The 23,336-nt window shown below is 38.3% G+C and overlaps 1 protein-coding gene across 6 annotated transcripts in view; it reads left to right on the forward strand.

The window, feature by feature from the left end:
- rhbdl1 (rhomboid, veinlet-like 1 (Drosophila)) overlaps positions 1-23,336 on the forward strand; it is a 176,499-nt gene that overhangs the window by 99,300 nt on the left and 53,863 nt on the right. For all 6 annotated transcript variants that reach the window (XM_061967637.1, XM_061967635.1, XM_061967638.1 and 3 more), the window contains 3 exons: positions 157-381; positions 3,458-3,606; positions 4,399-4,511. In XM_061967637.1, the coding sequence (XP_061823621.1) occupies positions 157-381; positions 3,458-3,606; positions 4,399-4,511 (487 nt within the window). The remainder of the gene's footprint in view (positions 1-156; positions 382-3,457; positions 3,607-4,398; positions 4,512-23,336) is intronic.

Consider the following 23,336-nt stretch of genomic DNA (forward strand, 5'->3'; position numbering starts at 1 on the left):
GATCCACTTCTACGGCAATGTTGCAGCATCTCCGTTTAAAAGAGATTTTAGGTTAGCAACTATTGCAAAATTGTTTTTTTTGTGTAAACATCAGAATTTCCTAAAAGCAGTTATAAAAATAAAAAGTATTGTAACCATTTATTTTTGAAACCACAGATGAGCAGCAAGCGCTCCAGCAGTTTCCGACGAGCCATCGCCAATGGCCGCCGCACGCTGCAGAGGGAGATCCTGTTGGACGAGACGGGCCTGGGCCTCTATAAGCGCTTTGTCCGCTACGTGGCCTATGAGATCCTGCCCTGCGAGACGGACCGCCGCTGGTACTTCCACCAGAACCGCCTGTGTCCGCCACCCGTCTTCATCGCCGTCGTCACCATCGTCCAGGTGGGGGAAAGTGGCCTCATTTTGATTGACTAGTTTTGCTTCCTCAGACCGACTCAAACAAGGTCATCAGCAGTCATTTCACAGCCTGTTATGTTCATGCGGGAGCCACTCATACAAAAACACTAAGGGCAATGACGCACTTATAATACTTCCAAATGAATACTGTGTGAGGACAATGTAGTAACAGTCCACACTCATTTCTCATAACAAGGTATTCATGCGACTAGATCAGACACTGCTTCATTGAAGCCAAAAACACAATTGGTCAAGTGACCTTTACATAATAATCATTCATTCTAATTTGATTTTTTTCACATATTTTATCTTGATGCCATTTAATAGACAAGTTTAATTTTTAAAATGTTAAATCTACTTTTATTATTGTGGGAACATTTTTGGTGCTATAGTACTCAAGTTTTTGTTCAATTTCCTACTACCTTATTTTCTGGACCATAGGGCGCAGCATATTATAAGGCGCACTGCCGATGAATGGTCTATTTTTTATCTTTAAAGCGCACCGGATTATAGGGGGCATTAAAGGAGTTATATTGTAACTATTTTTTTCTAAATGTAAAACACTTCCTTGTAGTCTACATAACATGTAATGGTGGTTCTTTGGTCAAAATGTTGCATAGGTTATGTTTTACAGATCATCTTCAAGACGCTTTCTGACAGTCGCTTCCGGATGCTCCGTTTTGTGGGCGGTCTTATTTACGTGGCTCACCTTCGGCAGCGTCTTCTCCCCGTCTTCTTTGTTGTATCGGTGTAGCGTGCAAGGACAGGAGTGGAAGAAGTGTCAAAAAGATGGAGCTAACTGTTTTAATGACATTCAGACTTTACTTAAATCAATAACAAAGCAGCATCTCCTCATCCGCCGGAAATGTGTCCTGTGAATAACCGTCAGACCGTAACTCTCTATTAACTAAAGTTCCTTGGGTGAATAATTTAACTCACTATACCGGTATGTTTTAGCGCTTTCATGGCGAGTTTACTGACAGATATAAGTAAGAACTTTACACTACTTTATATTAGAAATGGCAACAGCGGAGGATGAATGTCCCATAACAAGAAGATAGAGGAAAAAAAAGAAGTTTATCGACTACGGACTACAAAAGCGGAAGCACGCACTTTTTCAGGATTTATGCAGATCCCAAATACAGATCAGCAGTAAGAAAAGTTGCCTTTGCATAATATTGCGAAACAAAATGCCAGATAATATGTCTTACCTTATACACACATCATAATAATACTTGTATGTTAATGCACAGTACAATCCATCAAGCGGTGCGGCTTCATAGCTTACCAAAGTCGTACTAAAACATTTTGATAGATTTTTGAGCGCCGTGTGTAATGTTCTATATTTTCAATGGAACAAAGAAAATCTTGGTGTTAATTACTTGAGTCATATTGCCATCATATTGCAGTCTACACGTATCTCTTATGTTTGACTGCCATCTACTGGTCACACTTATCATTACACCATGTACCAAATAAAATTGCTTCGAGGTCGGTAAGCAAAATCAGAATTATTTCGTACATTAGGCGCACTGGTTTATAAGGCGCACTGTCGAATTTTGAGGGAAAAAAAGGATTTTAAGTGTGTCTTATAGTATGGAAAATACGGTAATTTATTTTGAGGACATGTCTCTCATAGAGCCTAACTTTGTACAGTTTACTATTAGATTCTAGCAAGAACATGTCCAAAGCAGTATTTCATTTTCCGTACAATTCACTACTAAATTCTCATGCCAAAAATGTTAAATATAGTGCTTAACGTTTTGGACAATTTCCTATGAATTTCTTCTGAAAACTTGTCAGTGCAGGACTTAACTTGTTGTACAAATCCCACACAGTTCCTGACTTTTTCTACAATTTAGTACTATATTATGGCGAGAACATGTCACATAAAATACCAATTTACTATTAAATATTCATGCGAACATGATAAATATAGTACATGACAAAAAGGTAAGACCGGTAATGACATACGGTAATTTACAGACTCCAGAGCGCACGTAAGTAGACTCCAGAGCGCACAATTATAAGCCGCGCCCACCTACTATTTTAACTAATTTTATTTTGTACAGTCAAGTGTACACATTGAAACATGAAATATTTATTCCTCCTCCTGAAGTCGTTTTATTTGGTGCACGGCGGTCCGGCCTTTCAGGTCCCGTTGGTGATGGTGGATTTTCGTTCTGTGCGGCAGCCGTTTCCTTTTTCGATGACCAGCTCGACTGTCTTCGGCTATGGGGCTAAGTCGTCTTGTGCGTTTCTTTGTGTCTTGATGAGGCTGACTGACTGTATCACGTGCTAAATATCTGGCTGAATGATTGTGCGATTCCGTTTGCTTTAATGTGAACAATTTCATTGGTCCACCTTGACCCATTCGGCAATTTCATTGGCCTCGTGTGACGAGGTTAAATCTATTGGCGGCATGGGAAACTTGTGAACCCCGGAAAATCCATAAACTAGCCGCAGCATTGTGTGAAGGGTGGGGGGAAAAGTAAAGACTTATAGTCCAGAAATGTTCTACTAAATTCCCATGCCAACATGTTATCATCAATCAATCAAAGTTTAGTTATATAGCCCTTAATCACAAGTGTCTCAAAGGGCTGCACAAGCCACAACGACATCCTCGGCTCAGATCCCAGTTAAAGTTATTGCTTGACAAAAAGAAAAGGAAGCTCTGCAATGACTTTCTATTTGTACAATTTACTGCTAAAGTCTCATGCCAACATGTTAAATATCGCACTTAACTTTTTGGACGATTTCTTTTTCATTTCTTGTACAATTTACGACATTTTTGCCCACATAGTTTGTAACTTTTTGTACAATTCACTACTAAATTCAAGTGAGAACATGTCCCACACACTTTTTAACTTATCCTACAATTTACATTGAATTCTCATTCCAACATGTTAAATAAAGAACTTGACAATTTCCCTATTCATTTCTTATTAGAAAAAAATTCTCGTAGTGCTTAATTTTTTGTACAATTTCTGACTAAATAATGTTGTTTGCAGGGCATGTTCTCATCTTGTAGTGTTATTGCTATTTCCGCGTCTTTGTGCAGATCATCGTGTTCATGTGCTATGGCATCATGCTAAACAAGTGGGTGCTGCAGACCTACCAGCCTGACTTCATGAAGAGCCCCCTGGTGTACCACCCAGGCCACCGCGCTCAAGTGTGGCGCTTCTTCAGCTACATGTTCATGCACGTCGGGTACGTATCCTGGGCGCCGTCATCTGTTTCTTACTTTTATCTCGACTCGTCTTGACTACTGCAATGCCTTGTATGTTGGCATTAGCCAGGCCTCCCTCGCCCGCCTGCAGCTCGTGCAGAACTCTGCTGCTCGTCTGCTAGCACAGACCCGCAGACGTGAGCACATCACCCCTATTTTAGCGTCCCTTCACTGGCTCCCTGTGCGTTACCGAATACATTTTAAACTCCTTTTATTTGTTTTTAAATGTCTAAACAACCTCGCGCCAACCTATCTCTCCGACCTCCTTCAGCCTTACTGCCCCACCCGATCCTTAAGATCAGCCGATCAGCTGCTGTTGACGGTCCCTGACACAAGGCTGAAGCTTAGAGGTGACAGAGCTTTCGCCGTTGCTGCTCCCAAGCTCTGGAACGACCTACCCCTGAGTGTTAGACAAGCCTCCTCTCTTCCTGTTTTTAAATCTCTCTTAAAAACATACTTTTATTCCATGGCTTTTAACACTGAGTGATATCCATCCTGCAATGGCGCCCCATAATACACCTGCTGTGATCCTGTTTTTATGTTTTTATGTTTTTATTAATTCTATTTTAATTATTTATTTTTTTATCGTGTTCTGTTTGTGTTGTGTTGTGTTTGCTCGGTACTCGTTTTATCTTTTAACCTGTTCATTGTACAGCACTTTGGCTACCCCTGTGGTAAATTTTAAATGTGCTCTATAAATAAAGTTGATTTGATTTGATTTGATTTATCGTCACCTGGTGCTTCTCTTGACCTCCTTGATTTTCACCTTTTAGCTTGGAGCAGCTGGGCTTCAATGCTTTACTGCAGCTGATGATTGGTGTTCCTTTGGAGATGGTCCACGGCGTCTTACGAATTAGTCTCCTTTATATGGCGGGAGTGCTGGCTGGTAAGTGTCTTTTGTAAATAGATGTGCTTTTAATATGAACATTTGAGGTCAAATGCCTTTGCAAGAAGAATGCCCCTGGCTCATACATGCACATGCATCCTGCGTTGTTGCCATTTCTAAAACAAAGTAGCGTATAGTTGTAACTTATATCTGTCAGTAAACTTCAGAGGTGTGGACTCGAGTCACATGACTTGGACTCGAGTCAGACTCGAGTCATGAATTTGATGACTTTAGACTCGACTTGACAAAATGTAAAAAGACTTGCAACTCGACTTAGACTTTAACATCAATGACTTGTGACTTCACTTGGACTTGAGCCTTTTGAATTGACATGACTTGACATGACTTGCTACTTTCCCCAAAACCCAAAGATGAAAAAGTTATTCGGGAGCGCTTCGTATTTTTCATTGTGTACTTGTCTATCAGCGTTGCGTGTGTCAGCTGGTGTGGTCTCAGTACAACAGCCAATCAAATTAGATCTACTTTGTTTTCATCACACAGCATTCATCCAATCAAATTGCAGGACAACCAACGAAGAAGACATGTCCAAACCACACGCCAGTGAACAAAAAATGATACCTAAAATAATTTTGTTTGGGTATAAAAATTACGAGGTGGTCAACACAAAACGGTTTGCAGTATGCAACACATGCGGTTCGAAAATTACTGATGGAGAGGCAACAACTTCCAACTTCGTCCGGCATTTGAAGTTGCACAAAGAACGGTAAGTTTTGAATGTAAGATAACGTTTATTGGCTAAGTAACGTGACTTTTATTTGCTGTGTAGTTAAATCAGTGAGGCTGTAAACTCACTGCTAACGTTATAACGTTATTGCAAACACGGGAATCTGTTGCAGTTCACTACCTTATTCATACTTTTTGTTCAGTGATTTTTTTTAAGCAGGGTTACATTAGTCAATATATCACACGTAACGTTAGACGGCGGTCAGCAGCACCGCGTATTTTAGCCACCTAGAAAAAGACAAAAATAGTAAAATAAAGGTCAGTTAAAATGTATACTATATTATGAATATGTGTACCGTTTTAGCTAGCTTTCTGACATACTGTTGGTTGTTTACCTCAGTGGTCCCCAACCACCGGGACGCGGCCCGGTACTGGTCCGTGGATCGATTGGTATTGGGCCGCACAAGAATTTTTTTTTTTTTTTTCTCTTTTTTTAATTAAATCAACATAAAAAACACAAGATACACTTACAAGTAGTGCACCAACCCAAAACAACTCTCTCCCCCCTTTTGTTCTGGGCATTGAACATGAAGACTCTTCCTTCACTGTTCCGAGTGGCCATGAGAGTCTTGGCAGTGCCTGCCTCCAGTGCTCCAGTGGAGCGAGTTTTCAGCCATGGTGGCATCATACTACGCCCCCATCGTGCACAAATGACTGACAGACTCTTGGCTAATTTGGTTTTTTGCAAATGCAATGCAGCATAGGGCCCTGACATATAAAAAGTACAACTTTTTTGTTATGTTCACGTATATGTCATGTTTTTTCAATGTTAACACTTTTGTACAAATAAGTACATTTGCACTTTATTTTTCAATGTGTTTGTTCTGTAAAGGAATGAGTTAATGTTTAAAATGACTGGTTAATAGTGCTATTATAAAGTGCAATGTCAGCACAATTTTCTTTCCTGCAATTTAAAATGCACTTGTTTTAATAAATAAATACAGCGTTTGAAAAGCATACACAATCTGTGTTAATATATTAGTCTGTGGTTAAAAGGACTTGAAAGGACTCGAAACTCAAAATGCAGGACTTAGGACTTGACTTGAGACTTTCCAGTCTTGACTTTGGACTTGACTCGGGGCTTGCCTGTCTTGACTCGGGACTTGACTCGGACTTGAGGGCAAAGACTTGAGACTTACTTGTGACTTGCAAAACAATGACTTGGTCCCACCTCTGCCGATTGGTACCGGGTCACACAAGAAATAAAAAAATGATTTATTTATTTATTATTTTACTAAATAAACATAAAAAACACAATATATACATTATATTTGTTTTTAAAAACCAAAACAAAAATCCTGCATATGGGTTTTACAACAGCCACAGTTTGACCCTGAAACAGATTATTTGCCAGTATTTCCTATGGGGAAAATGTTATGGCAAGCCAAACAAATCTGGCTGGATTGTGTTTGCTTCCACAGTTGACAGGATTGATGTATTTTCCTGGTGTGATATGCACTTTGTGGCCACTAGGGAAGCATGTAATGAAATAAAAGTTGATATAAAATCACATTTTAAGTTGATATAAAATGGTTGGAGCCTATTTGGGTGACGTAACCTAGCTGTAAATGTGCCCTGCCAACTGTTTTATTTCTTTATTTGTGAGCTTGTTCTGGCAGAAGCCACTTGCTGCTGCCTGGAACAGAAGATTTAAGAAGACCCGTCGAGTGGTCCAGTAAGAGTATGTCTACTTTTTGCCAGTCAGCATTACATCCGCGCTGACCTACTTTGCTTTGTGTCCTTTTGTTTGCAGTGTTTTGCGCAAAGAAATGCTTAGAATTTACTTTTCCCGGCCTTGTGTCATCTATCAAGTTAAAGGTCTCGAATTGCCTTTCAGCGTTTCAACCACTGTAAAAGAAAAAGAAAAAAGGCAGCTCATTTTTGCATCATTTTTAGGTCCAGCGGGCACCGAATTGGATACGTTCTCATGTTGTTGTCAGACTGATATTCATCCATAATGAGTGGTGTTTTTACACTGAGGTCATGGTGCTGCACTGAAGGAACCTCATTAACTTTTATCCTGCACCGCGCCACTTTGGAGATTTGTGGTGTTTTATGCCAGCGCGGATATCCTGCTAATGCGCATTTGCAGAAGTTATCAAGATGGCGTGGTGTGCAAATCCGACACTGAAATTGTTCCTTTTGCAAATATCTGGCAAAGCATAATTTGATTACTGTTGCAAAGCAGACACCTAATTCTTGTGGAGTTCAACATTATCAGCAGTCTGATGCCGTCTACGTGACTAAAAGTCCAAATCGTTTATTTCTCCTTTCCCCATTTTCTGTCTGCTCTGTAAAATTGAGTTAGCGTCGCTGAAATCTTCCTCTGCTGGGTGAAAATCACACACACACGCTCACACATACACACAGGGAAACACGCTTCTTTTAAGACTCGTGAATTATTGTAGCATCAGTGATGGCAGAATGAGCGCGGGATCCCCATGAGGACCAGGGGCAGACTACTGCAGCGTTCCGCCCTGTTTATTGTAGATTATAAATAATGCCTCTCACCTTGATAGTATAAGGATGAGGACATAACCCAACAAGTTGGTACACTTTTACAGCCAATTTAGGCCCAGAAAGGGTGAGAACGACACGAAAAAGACGCTCTCTCTCTATATATATATGTATGTATATATATATATATATATATATATATATATATATATATATATGTATATATATATATATATATATATATATATATGTATATATATATATATGTATATATATATGTATATATATATATATGTATATATATATATATATGTATATATATATATGTATATATATATATATATATGTATATATATATATATATGTATATATATATATATATATGGGCTTCACGGTGGCAGAGGGGTTAGTGCATCTGCCTCACAATACGAAGGTCCTGAGTAGTCTTGGGTTCAATCCCGGGCTCGGGATCTTTCTGTGTGGAGTTTGCATGTTCTCCCCGTGACTGCGTGGGTTCCCTCCGGGTACTCCGGCTTCCTCCCACTTCCAAAGACATGCACCTGGGGATAAGTTGATTGGCAACACTAAAATTGGCCCTAGTGTGTGGATGTGAGTGTGAATGTTGTCTGTCTATCTGTGTTGGCCCTGCGTTGAGGTGGCGACTTGTCCAGGGTGTACACCGCCTTCCGCCCGATTGTAGCTGAGATAGGCTCCAGCGCCCCCGCGACCCCAAAGGGAATAAGCGGTAGAAAATGGATGGATGGATATATATATATATATATATATATCAACACACATATATACATATAAATACACACATATAGGGATGTCCGATAATATCGGACTGCCAATACTATCGGCCGATAAATGCTTTAAAATGTAATATCGGAAATTATCTGTATCGTTTTCACAAAGTAAAATTTATGACTTTTTAAAACGCCTTTGTGTACACGGATGTAGGGAGAGGTACAGAGTGCCAATAAACCTTAAAGGCACTTCCTCTGTGTGCCGGTCCAATCACATAATATCTACGGCTTTTCACACACACAAGTGAATGCAAAGCATACTTGGTCAACAGCCATACAGGTCACACTGAGGGTGGCCGTATAAACAACTTTAACACTGTTACAAATATGCGCCACACTGTGAACCCACACCAAACAAGAATGACAAACACATTTCGGGAGAACATCCGCACCGTAACACAACATAAACACAACAGAACAAATACCCAGAACCCCTTGCAGCACTAACTCTTCCGGGACGCTACAATATACACCCCCCCCCCCCCGCCCCCGCTACCCCTTACCCCCGCCCCATATATATATATATATATATATATATATAATATATATATATATCTCAACACACATATATACATATAAATACATATATATATATATATATATATATATATATATATATATATATATATATCAACATGCATATATACATATAAATACACACATATAGGGATGTCCGATAATATTGGACTGCCGATATTATCGGCCGATAAATGCTTTAAAATGTAATATCGGAAATTATCCGTATCGGTTTCAAAATTATCGATATCGGTTTCACAAAGTAAAATTTATGACTTTTTAAAACGCCGCTGTGTACACGGATGTAGGGAGAGGTACAGAGTGCCAATAAACCTTAAAGGCACTTCCTTTGTATGCCGGTCCAATCACATAATATCTACGGCTTTTCACACACAAGTGAATGCAAGCCATACTTGATCAACAGCCATACAGGTCACACTGAGGGTGGCCGTATAAACAACTTTAACACTGTTACAAATATGCGCCACACTGTGAACCCACACCAAACAAGAATGACAAACACATTTCGGGAGAACATCCGCACCGTAACACAACATAAACACAACAGAACAAATACCCAGAACCCTTTGCAGCCCTAACTCTTCCGGGACGCTACAATATACACCCCTCCCCCCGCTACTCCCAAACCTCAACCCCGCCCGCCCCCCCCCCAACCCCGCCCACCTCAACCTCCTCATGCTCTCTCAGGGAGAGCATGTCCCAAATTCCAAGCTGCTGTTTTGAAGCATGTTAAAAAAATAATGCACTTTATGACTTCAATAATAAATATGGCAGTGCCATGTTGGCATTTTTTTCCATAACTTGAGTTGATTTATTTTGGAAAACCTTGTTACATTGTTTAATGCATCCAGTGGGGCATCACAACAAAATTAGGCATAATAATGTGTTAATTCTATGACTGTATATATTGTTATCGGTTGATATCGGAATCGGTAATTAAGAGTTGGACAATATCGGAATATCGGATATCGTCAAAAAAGCCATTATCAGACATCTTTACACTCATACATACACATTTATATGTACATATATGTGTATATGTATATATATATATATATATATATATATATATGCATATATACAGTACATAGGTATACATGTATGTTTATATATACGTGTGTGTGTGTATATATGTATACATTAGACTTGGACAAACTTTATTGATCCACAAGGGAAATTGTTCCACACAGTAGCTCAGTTACAAAGGATGGAAAGGGTAAGGATGGAAAGGATAATGCAGGTATAAAGTAGACTAAAAATCTACCATAGTAGCAATATAAAATATAACATATATGTAATATTTACATATTACATATACAGTATATAATATATACTGATATATGATGTTATTATATTATATTATATTTACATATATATATATGTATATACATTATATATACATATATATGCATATACATATATGCATACATGTATATATATGTATATGTATATATATATGCATGTATATGTATGTATATATATATATATATATACATATGTACAGACACATATATGTATATGTATGTGTATATATGCATATACTGTATATGTGTGTATTTATATGTATATGTGTGTTGAATTGCTTCCTCTCCTGATATAATTTGTTAGAAAAATGAGATAGATTTTTTTTTTGCTTCATAATTTCATGACCACAAAGTACCACTTTACTGCAAGTAAAACTGGGTTTAATTATAGTGATGGATCAAATGATACTGAAGCATTGGTTCCTTATGAAACACAAGTAGTGATATTGTGTACCTTTATGCCTCGATGTGCACATTACTTTAAGAAAAAAAACATGTGACCGATACAGCTCCTGTGTCCTTTGATTTCAAATCGCCAAACTGTGTTTATCGGGAAGAACTTCCTTCGGCCACGGAGCAACAGCTTGTACTAAATGAAGTCGGAAAAGTGCCGTTTTCATCGGCATCATTGATCTAAATGGAACTAAAAAGAAGGTAAAATTATAACGCCAGTTAAGGTGATTTACTGTTTGGCTCATTGACCAAAGTTTTGCGTTCTATATTTCTTTTTGCGCAACTATTTGTGGGGAGAAAAAATAAAACAATTGGATCTGCTAACTATTAATTGTATTCACAGGTCAAATCTAATGACTTTTTTTAATCCAGCAAATGGCAGATGACTACTACAAAACCACAACACAGTATTAGTGCAGTGTCAATACAGGTAGTGCGTGTGTCACACACTCGCTGAGACATTATTTACCCATCACTAGTAACAAGCAAACGTCGGTGTTTATTTAGCATGTCAGTGTTAATTGTCGTCCTACTGGCACTGGAACTCCAGATGAAAAAAAACGACCAAAAAAAAAAAAAAGTCCTTCCATGTACTTTTTTAACAGTAAGTCTAAAGCGCTAACATGAATCTTGGACAGATTTATTAGTAATTCTGGGAATGTTTGTAGGTTGTTGGATAATCGTTTCTAAATGCTAAAAAAATCTGATTTTTCACAAGCTGGTGTTTGCATAGAGCAACATGTTTCTGCAGCTAAATTTGCACCAGGAGCACGCCGCAAAAACCTCCTCCTTGCCACAGGCTTCTTTTATAAAGGCTTCTCTTGAAAACCTCAAATTACACCCTCCCAAAAATAAAGTACATTTTGTCCTTGGGCGTGTGTGCGTGCTGCGAACAGGAACATTTTTGTAATTGTCAAGCGACCGAGGCACACAGACCTGCAGTCCTTGATCATTCTTCTATCGCCGCTGTAACCCTTCATGGCTCTGCCACATGAAGGGATTCGGAAATATGGAGACTATGTCGTAATTTTCACTCTTGTTCAACAACTCAGCTCCACCTCGCAGAGCATGACCGCGTCTTTCTTTCCAGTCCTCTCCTTCCTGGATTAATCTGCAGATTGATTCTCCATTCCATTGTCCCTCCTTGTGGATGCTGCAACGTACATAGTGCAACTCAACCAGAATTAGGAAGATTATTGTGTGCTAAAAAAGCATGTATTGCACTTAAATTTAACATTTTTGAATTTGTTACCGTCAGGTTAATAAGCTTTGTTTTGATTTGTGCACCTTTAAAAGTATGCTGTGTACACTACGCTGCTGACTTACTTGCCCAAAAGCAAACATTTTGACAGTGTAGTGATGCCCGGCATTGCACATTTCAATTGCGGTACCACCTTCTCTTCTTCCGGACTGTTGAACGACTGAAGCTCTACATAAAACAAGAATGGGAAAGAATTCTACTTTCAAAGCTTCAACAATTAGTTTCCTCAGTTCACAATCGTTTATTGAGTGTTGTTAAAAGAAAAGGTGATGTAACACAGTGGTGAACATGCCCTTTCCCAACTACTTTGGCACGTGTTGCAGCCATGAAATTCTAAGTTAATTATTATTTGCAAAAAAAAAAATAATGTTTATGAGTTTGAACATCAAATATGTTGTATTTGTAGTGCATTCAATTGAATATGGGTTGAAAAGGATTTGAAAATCATTGTATTCCGTTTATATTTACATCTAACACACTTTCCCAACTCATATGGAAACGGGGTTTGTATTTAGTATGACAGTTATACTTTCATATTGAGTAAAAACAACAAATTTGTGTCTTTGCAAACCTTAAAAAATATATGTTTTCCAGTAAAATTCACAGATACATTTCTTCACGCATTATTAGACATTTTGCATGTTTAGTTTAGACTTTAAAGTTATGTTGGCATACATTTTTATTGCTTATTTCGCATTATCTCAGGTTTCTAAGAACATTACTGTCATATTGAGTAAAAAACTACTTTTTGTGTTGCAAGCCTTAAAAAAAGCAGATGTTTTGAGTAAAACTCAAAAGGATGCATTATTTCAGCTATTATTATTTTATTTTATTTTATTTTTCTAATTATTTTTTATTAAGTCAACATAGACAAAACACAAGATACACTTTCAACTAGTGCAGGGGTCGGCAACCTTTACCACTCAAAGAGCCATTTACTTGCCCAAAAGCAAACATTTTGACAGTGTAGTGATGCCCGGCATTGCACATTTCAATTGCGGTACCACCTTCTCTTCTTCTGTCCTTTTTAAACCTGACTTACAACTCCCCTTCAGCTACAAAGCCAAGATGGCGACTATTGAAGGGGGTTAGACTCCATCGCTGCACACTCACCATTGCACCAGTCAGAAAAATAATAGCACAGGCGACACAGTAAGGGTGCATGTTTTGACTCATTTGCTTCCCTTAATTCCGCTTATTTAAGTTTGAGTTTGAGTTTGAGTTTATTTCGAACATGCAAGTATACAACATGATACATCACAATCTCCAGTTTCTCTTTTCAACATGTTCGAAAAGGAGTAGGAAGAAGCAAAGCTTATTTAATCCTACCCCTTTTCTTTTACATGACAGTTGCTAAAACTTTTGTTCACTTCCTGTTCTCAATTTATTCACAATATACTCCATAAGTAATCACAATAAAATAAGTAAATAAATAATAATTGGTGAAGTAAGTTACATTTCATATGTTGAGATAAGTAAGATTATTTTGTGAGTGAAAGAATGAAAGAATGGATGAGTTAAATAAATTCAGAATGTTTATCATGGTTCTTCTTCTTTGTACTTTGTAAACACTTTAAGTTTGAAGAGTTTCTTGAAGTGGATCATATTAGTACATTGTTTGATTGCTTTGCTTAATCCATTCCATAATTTAATTCCACATACTGATATACTGAAGGTCTTAAGTGTTGTACGTGCATACAAATGTTTTAAATTACATTTCTCTCTAAGATTATATTTCTCCTCTTTTTTTGAGAAGAATTGTTGTATATTCTTGGGTAGCAGGTTATAGTTTGCTTTGTGTATAATTTTAGCTGTTTGCAAATTCACTATGTCGTAGAATTTCAGAATCTTTGATTCAATAAATAAAGGATTTGTGTGTTCTCTATATCCAACATTATGTATTATTCTAACTGATCTTTTTTGTAACACCGTTAATGAATGAAGTGTACTTTTGTAATTATTTCCCCATATTTCTGCACAATAACTCAGATATGGTAACACTAGTGAGCAGTAGAGAATATGAAGTGATTTTTTGTCTAGAACATGTTTTGCTTTATTCATTATTGACGTGTTTCTTGCTACTTTATGTTGTATATTTTTTACGTGAGATTTCCAGTTCAATTTATCATCAATCATTATACCTAGAAATTTGGTTTCATTTACTCTTTCAATTTCTATTCCGTCTATTTGTATTTGTGTATGACTTTCTCTTCTACTGTTACCAAATAGCATTATTTTAGTTTTACTGAGATTCAACGATAGTCTGTTTTTGTCAAACCATCTTTTTAATTTGTTAATTTCTTCTGTTATTATTTGTAGTATCTTCTGTGTATTCTCTCCTGAACAAAACGCTGTTGTATCATCCGCAAATAATACTAACTTTAAATCTTTTGTAACTTTACAAATGTCATTTATATATAGATTGAATAATTTAGGTCCTAGTATTGATCCCTGAGGTACACCACAGGATATATTTAGCGTTGTAGAGGTGTGTTCGCCTACCTTCACGTATTGTTTCCTGTTCATTAGATAACTTCTTATCCAGTTTAAGACTAACCCTCTGATGCCATATCGTTCTAGTTTTTTTATTAAAATATTGTGATTAATTGTGTCAAATGCTTTAGTTAGATCCATAAAAACTGCTGCCGCACATTTTTTATTATCTATAGCATTGGTAATTTCTTCTGTAATTTCAATTAAAGCCATCGAAGTTGAAACATTAGCTCTGTATCCATATTGATTTTCTTCGAGTATTCTATTTTTATTTATGAAACTCTCTAATCTGTTATTGAACAGTTTTTCAATGATTTTAGAAAATTGTGGAAGTAAGGAAACAGGTCTATAGTTTGTAAATTGATGTTTGTCGCCAGTCTTGTAAATTGGTGCAACTTTAGCTATTTTCATTTTGTTTGGAAATGTACCTGTTTGAAATGATAGGTTACTAATATACATTAATGGTCCTGAGATCTCTTCAATAACCTTTTTTATCGTTTCCATATCAATTTCATTACAATCAGTTGAAGTCTTGGAATTACATTTTTTCACGATTGTAACTATTTCCTCCTGTGTCACATTACTGAGGAACATGGAGTTGGGATTTCGCTCTATGGTATCATTATAGTCCTCAATTGAAACTGGGTCTGGAATCCTTTCTTCCAATTTTGGTCCAATATTTACAAAATAATTATTGAAGCTTTCAACTACTTCCTTTATGTTGTCATTTTTTTTATTTCCGTCTAAGAAGTATTGAGGGTAGTCCCTCTTAGTGCCATTTTTAATAATGCTATTGAGGATGCCCCATGTTGCTCTCATATTAGTTTTGTTCTTGTCCAATAATTCACTGTAATATTCTTTTCTACATAATCGTAGTATGTATGTTAACTTGTTTTTATACTTTTTGTACTTAATTTCTGCCTCTGTAGTTCTTTGTGCTATAAATTTCCTATATAGTGTATTCTTCTTCTTACAAGCATTTTTTAATCCTTTTGTCATCCATGGTTGATTATTCTTTCTCTGCTTATTACTGAGTTGTATCCATGGACAATGTTTGTTATAAAGTATTATGAACTTGTTTAAGAAATGTTCATATGCTTCATCAACCTCATTTTCATTGTACACATTGTCCCAATCTTGCTTTTGTAGCTCAATTTTGAAAGCAATCATCCTCTTCTCTGTGCACAGTCTTCGAAATGTCCTTTTGTCTTCCATATTCTTCTTGTAGTTTCCATCATATATTATAAAAACTGGCAGATGATCACTAACATCGGTTATAAGTAGACCACTTGTAGTGTTATTATCAAAATCATTGGTAAAAATATTATCAATAAGCGTGGCACAGTGTCCTGTAATTCTGCTTGGCTTTGTGATTTTAGGATATAAACTGATGCTGTACATTGTATCAATGAAGTCATCAATAGACTTTTGCTTGTTAGGGTTCAATAAGTCAATATTAAAGTCACCACATAGGAAAATTATTCTTTGCCCATTGTCCATGTAAGTAGCCTTGATCCATTCTTCAAATGTTTCTATACTTGACTTAGGTGATCTATATATACAACTGATGAATATGTTTTTGCTTTTTTCCTGACATATTTCAATTGTTATACATTCTAAAATATTATCTATAGCAAATGACATGTTTTTTACCACTTTGTAGTTCAGGTTCTTCATCACGTACACAGCTACTCCTCCTCCATTTTTGTTGTTTCTGTTGATGTAGTTTAGTTCATATCCATCCAGATCAAAATCTATTCCTTTTTTATCATCAATCCATGTTTCCGTGACAGCAATGACTTTGAAGGGTTCGTTGATGTGTTCCAAAAAGTTCTTAATATTGTTGTAGTTTGCATACAAGCTTCTGCTATTAAAATGAATAATTGACAATTTGTTATCACATTTAATGTTGCTGTTATATTGATCATCTGTATAATAAAAACAATTATTACTGAAGTGGGAGAAAAAATTTGTATCTGGATCTATATCATTTTCCAAATCCTGGTTTTTATGATCTTTGTTGCAGAAATTTTTTAGTTCCATGTTTTCTTGATCAACAATCTTTGATGTTGTTTCAATAATCTCTATAAGTGTAGGTGGATGCAATCCTGAATCTAGGTCCTCTTGTTTAGTCGTTCCTTGGAACATAGTAGTGTTGATGCTGAATTTAGGTGCTTGTTTTCTGTCAGAGTTCATTATCATCGTTGTTGTGGAAGCTGTGTAAACTTTAAAAATTGTCCAGGTCCTTGATGTCTTGGACAGCAAGTACTCTTGCTTCTGGACCTCCATTCAGCTTGATGTAGATTTTACAGTTGGCGCTCCACGTTCCCTGGATTTTTCCCTGCTTTCTCAAGTCGCGTGCTTTCTTGGCAATTCCAGCATTACGTTTTGTGAGATGCTCATTCATGTACACATTTGTTCCCTTCAGCTTCTTTCCCTGTCTCAGCAATGCCATTTTAGATTTTCTGTTTACAAGTTTCACGAGCACGACTGGAGTGGCGTTGTTGTTTCTTCCGTTCAGTGGGATGCATGTTTCGATGGTATTAATGTCAATTTCAATTTCTTTTGATTGCAGAAAGTTGACCACTTGCTGTTCTGCTGAGACCATATCCATTTCATCTGGTTCACCTTCATTATTCACAGCTTTCGCATAGGATCTTGGTTTAATTCGGTGCCCTGTCACGATGATATCATTCATCCGTTTATCCTGATCCATTCCATCTATGATATTCTTCAGCATGTTGTTGTCTTCTTGAAGGATCTTTATTTGTTTGCCCATTTCAGTGGCTTCATTATTTCTGATGGTTTTGTCAGATTGCAGACTTTCTATACATTGCTGCAGACTTTTCACATCTTGTCTGTGTTCTTCTTTCATTTCTTTCATTTCTTCTTTCCATCCCTCCATCATGTACTTCCATTCTTCTTTCATTTCTTCTTTAAAATCATGGAGTATTTTTTGTATCCATTCTTGCATCCCATCATGTCCTGTGTCCAGCCTCAAATCTTGTTCAGTCTTTCCTCTACCTTTTTTCATCGCGGCAGTCGATGACGTCAGTGCCTCTTATGTCTTAGCGGCAGTTACTTCTTTAGCAACTTGCGGTACTTTTCACTTGTTTTTTCAACAATTTCGTACCTTGCGCCGTTCAGAGATCAATTTTGGGTGTCAGCCTGTCAACTTATATCACTCTGCGACGTCGGAATCACTTTAAAACAGCTGTAAACTCGCCGTAGCTTTCGGTTGCCAGGCAACCGCTTTGAACTGCGGCAAGGCGCCGTTGGCTTGAGGCTAACGGCTCTTCCAACTCGCCTTATTTCAGCGTTTCTGTGCCTCTCAACTGACCAATATCAGATCGAAGATGCCAGGTGACTCTCCTGTGGCTGTGATCACAAATCAGTGGTCAAAATCTTCAGATTTAACAAAAACTCCGGTAGCAGAATCGGAGCCTTTTTCTTTTGCGTCCTTTCTCATTGACAGGAAGTGAGGTTTATATTTATATTTTCAAACTTTATATGGCGCAATTGACAGGAAACATCCATCCATCCATTTTCTACCGCTTATTCCCTTTGGGGTCGCGGGGGGCGCTGGAGCCTATCTCAGCTACAATCGGGCAGAAGGCGGGGTACACCCTGGACAAGTCGCCACCTCATCGCAAGGCCAACACAGATAGACAGGCAACATTCATACACTAGGGCCAATTTAGTGTTGCCAATCAACCTATCCCCAGGTGCATGTCTTTGGAGGTGGGAGGAAGCCGGAGTACCCGAAGGGAACCCACGCAGTCACGGGGAGAACATGCAAACTCCACACAGAAAGATCCCGAGCCTGGGATTGAACCCCAGACTACTCAGCACCTTCGTATTGTGAGGCAGACGCACTAACCCCTCAACAATTAATTTTTATTACTCATCAACTCAATTAAATCCATGTTTCAGCTGCAAATTACTACACTTAACATGCTAAATAAAGTGGTTGACTTTAAAACGCCCTAATTTTCATGAATAATTCGGTCAAATCTCCAGTTGTACAACAGGAACGTTTGATTCGTTTGGTGGTTGAACAAACTCAACCTAAGATTTTTTAAGGAAAATTAATTCTAATTATCACAAAAAAAATCCCAAACCTGAACAATTGGAAATACAAGCTTTTGTTCTACTTTAGAGGTGTACTTTTCATGAAAATTATGTTCAAACCTCCAGTAGTACAGAAGTGTTGTTGTTGAATTTGGCGGTTGAACAACTTGAGAATCAATCTGAACTCTGCAAGAAAAATATGGTCGAGGTATTATGAGCAAATCCAAAATCTGAGCAATTGGAAATACAAAGTTTTGTTCTACTTTAGAAGTGTACTTTTAATGAAGATGTTGGTCAAATCTCCAGTTATACAAAAGGATTGTTGATTCATTTGGTGGTTGAACAACTTAAAACTCAACCTAAAATGTTTTAAGGAAAATAGTGTTATGATCCGCTGCCCGGATCATATTTTTGTTTTTGTTTTCAAGTTGCCATGACGGCAGATTATAGTCACCTGCCTCTGGTTAGTGTCCCGGACGCGCACCTGTTGCCCGGGCACTAATCAGAGGGCTATTTAGTTTACGCGCTGGCCTCATTCGGTCTGTTGGTTTTGTTTGCTCCTACGCAACAAGTTACGCTCCTAGTTTCGCTCATAGTTTACATTTTTGATATTAGCATCTTTGCTACCCTCTTGTTTTCCGTGCCGTGGTGCACCGCGCAGTATTTTGTTCTGCAATCAGAATAAATCATTTATTCTCACCTGCAAGCCGCTTCCTGACATCCCTCTGCATCTTGAAAAGACGACCTCCGGCATCACAATGCCTCGCAAGCGTAACAAATAGATTTGAATTATCACAATAAACTCCAAAACCTTAACAATTGGAAATACAAACTTTTGTTCTACTTTGGAGGTGTACTTTTCATTAAAATGATGTTCAAATCTCCAGTAGTACAGAAGTGTTGTTGATGAATTTGGTGTTTGAACAACTTGAGAATCAACCTAAAGTAAGGAAAATATGGTTGAGGTATTATAAGCAAATCCAAAATCTAAACAATTGGAAATACAAAGTTTTGTTCTACTTCAGAGGCTTACTTATTCTGAAATGTTTAGTCGAATCTTAAGTTGTACAAAAGGAGCGTTTGATTCATTTGGTGGTTGAACAACTTGGAGCTCTCTACAATTTGTAAGGAAAATAGGGTCAAAGTATCATAAGAAAATCTAAAACCTAAAATATTTGAAATATGAGCTTTTGTTCCACTTTAGAGGTGTACTTTTCCTGAAGATGTTGGTCAAATCTCCAGTTGTACAAAAGGATTGTTGATTCATTTAGTGGTTGAACAATTTAAAACGCAACCTAAAATGTTTAAGGAATAATAGGGTCCAAGTATCATTAAAAAAAAAATCAGAAACCTAAACAATTACAAATATGAATTCATGTTAAATTTTAGAGCCTTCATTTTCATGAAAATTATAGTCATATCTGCAGTTGTCCAAAAGGAGCGTTCGATAGGTTTGGTGGTTGAACAACTTGAAACTCAACCTAGAATTTTTTAAGGAAAATAGATTCGAATTATCACAAGAACATCCAAAATCTGAACAACTGGGAATATAAACTTTTGTTCTACTTTAGAGGTGTACTTTTTCTGAAATTTTTGGTCGAATCTTAAATTGTACAAAAGGAGCATTTGATTAATTTGGTGGTTGAACAACTTAGAACTGACCTATATAATGTTTAAAGAAAATAGGGTCGACGTATCATCAGAAAACCCCTAATCTAAACAATTATAATATAAATGTATATATGATTTTAGAGACTTAATTTTTATGAAAATCTGTGTCAAATCTCCAGTTGTCCAAAAGGACCGTTTCATTAACTGGGCAGTTGAACAGCATTGGAATCAAACTAAAATTTGCAGGGAAAATATGGTCGAAGAATCATAAGAAAATCCAAAACCTAAACAATTGAAAATACAAAGTTTTGTTCTACTTCAGAGGTGTACTTTTTCTAAAAATGTTGGTGAAATCTTCAGGAAGGAACGTTCGATTTATTTCGTGATTGAACAACTTGGAACAGTGTATGAACAATAGGGAATATACAGATGTGTTGTACTTTAGAAGTGAACTTTACCTGAAAATTGTTGTCAAATCTCAAGCTGTACAAAAGGACTGTTCGATTTTTTTTTGGTGGTTGAACCACTTGGAACTCAACCTACATTTTTACTTTAAATAGGGCCGAAGTATCCTTTGTGTGCTTTCGTCCTAAATCCATCCATCCATCCATCCATCTTCTTCTGCTTATCCGAGGTCGGGTCGCGGGGGCAGCAGCCTAAGCAGGGAAGCCCAGACTTCCCTCTCCCCAGCCACTTCGTCCAGCTCCTCCCGGGGGATCCCGAGGCGTTCCCAGGCCAGCCGGGAGACATAGTCTTCCCAACGTGTCCTGGGTCTTCCTCGTGGCCTCCTACCGGTCGGACATGCCCTAAACACCTCCTTAGGGAGGCGCTCGGGTGGCATCCTGTCCAGATGCCCGAACCACCTCATCTGGCTCCTCTCGATGCGGAGGAGCAGCGGCTTTACTTTGAGCTCCCCCCGGATGACAGAGCTTCTCACCCTATCTCTAAGGGAGAGCCCCGCCACCCGGCGGAGGAAACTCATTTCGGCCGCTTGTACCCGTGATCTTGTCCTTTCGGTCATAACCCAAAGCTCATGACCATAGGTGAGGATGGGAACGTAGATCGACCGGTAAATTGAGAGCTTTGCCTTCCGCCTCAGCTCCTTCTTCACCACAACGGATCGATACAGCGTCCGCATTACTGAAGACGCCGCACCGATCCGCCTGTCGATCTCACGATCCACTCTTCCCTCACTCGTGAACAAGACTCCGAGGTACTTGAACTCCTCCACTTGGGGCAAGATCTCCTCCCCAACCCGGAGATGGCACTCCACCCTTTTCCGGGCGAGAACCATGGACTCGGACTTGGAGGTGCTGATTCTCATCCCAGTCGCTTCACACTCAGCTGCGAACCGATCCAGTGAGAGCTGAAGATCCTGGCCAGATGAAGCCATCAGGACCAAATCATCTGCAAAAAGCAGAGACCTAATCCTGCAGCCACCAAACCGGATCCCCTCAACGCCTTGACTGCGCCTAGAAATTCTGTCCATAAAAGTTATGAACAGAATCGGTGACAAAGGGCAGCCTTGGCGGAGTCCAACCCTCACCGGAAACGTGTCCGACTTACTGCCGGCAATGCGAACCAAGCTCTGACACTGATCATACAGGGAGCGGACCGCCACAATCAGACAGTCCGAAACCCCATACTCTCTGAGCACTCCCCACAGGACTTCCCGAGGGACACGGTCGAATGCCTTCTCAAAGTCCACAAAGCACATGTAGACTGGTTGGGCAAACTCCCATGCACCCTCAAGGACCCTGCCGAGAGTATAGAGCTGGTCCACAGTTCCACGACCAGGACGAAAACCACACTGTTCCTCCTGCTTTCGTCCTAAATTCTTATCAAAATAGTTTTTACTGTTTTCTATCCCTGGTGGTGTAACAATACATGCCTCTGCCTTCCATGGCTCTTCACTTTACTTATGTGTTTAAAGGAGCCCATATGTGACAAACAATTTGCATGTCTATATTTACTTAAAATGACAGTCTTTGAGTTTAAACGACATTAAAAGTGTATGTGAGTCATCCAGAAAAAGGAGGTGGACCATCTGTTCATGGCCTCTTGTCTACTTTTACAACTCATTTAAAAGCCTGCGCTTGTAAATGTCATTAAATACAGCCGCATCCATTTTCGACGCCTCATCCCGACTCTAATGGCGCTGTCAGACATGGAGCGGCTCCATTAACGATATTTTTGTTAGAAAGAGGGTGAAGAGTAAAACTGTCACCACAATGAATCATCATAATCACGATAAATGGCCATTTGTAGAATAAAACATGTTATACAGAAGTAGGAAATATGTCCTATATTATTTCTTAATGTTCGCAGCAGGCACAAGACATTAAAACAACTTTTTGAATTAGGTCCTGACGTTGAGCAACTCAAACCTAATGTTGGAACCCAAATGCTTTTTGACAATGTTTAATCAATGTTTGGGTTCTGACGTTGATTTGATCTTTGAATTTTGGTCATTTTCCAACCGATATGTTGCAACACAAATACAACGTTGAAACAACATGCTTTTTGACAACGTTTATTCAATGTCAGGTTGTGACGTTGATTTGACCTTTGAAATTTGATCAGTTCCCAACCAACAACGTTGAACCAACGTTGGACATCAACGTTGTCTCAATTTACAAATACAACTATTAAAAAAAAAAACACAAGACCATATAATTAATGTTGTATCAATGTCTTGTGCCTGCTGGGTTTGTTCTATTTTATATATGACAAGGTCACTGAACACTAAGCATTAGAGATGCGCGGTTTGCGGACACAACCGCGGAGTCCGCGGATTATCCGCGGATCGGGCGGATGAAATTAAAAAAAATAAGATTTTATCCGCTCGCGGGTCGGGTCGGGCGGATTAATTAGATTTTTTTTTTTTTTTTTTTTTTTTTTTTTTTTTTTTTTGCGGGTGGCAGTTAAACCAATTGGGAAATATATATACATAGTTAAATGTTGTTACCCACATACGAAAAACGAGCAGGCACCTGCTGCATATGCCACAACAGAAGAAAAAAAAAAAAAGAGATGGACACTTTTACGGAGCGGAGAAGGCCCCCGACACCTCGCCGGGGTCCGGGAC

Source organism: Nerophis lumbriciformis, linkage group LG11 (assembly GCF_033978685.3).
Source record: "Nerophis lumbriciformis linkage group LG11, RoL_Nlum_v2.1, whole genome shotgun sequence".
NCBI classification, from domain to species: Eukaryota; Metazoa; Chordata; class Actinopteri; order Syngnathiformes; family Syngnathidae; genus Nerophis; species Nerophis lumbriciformis.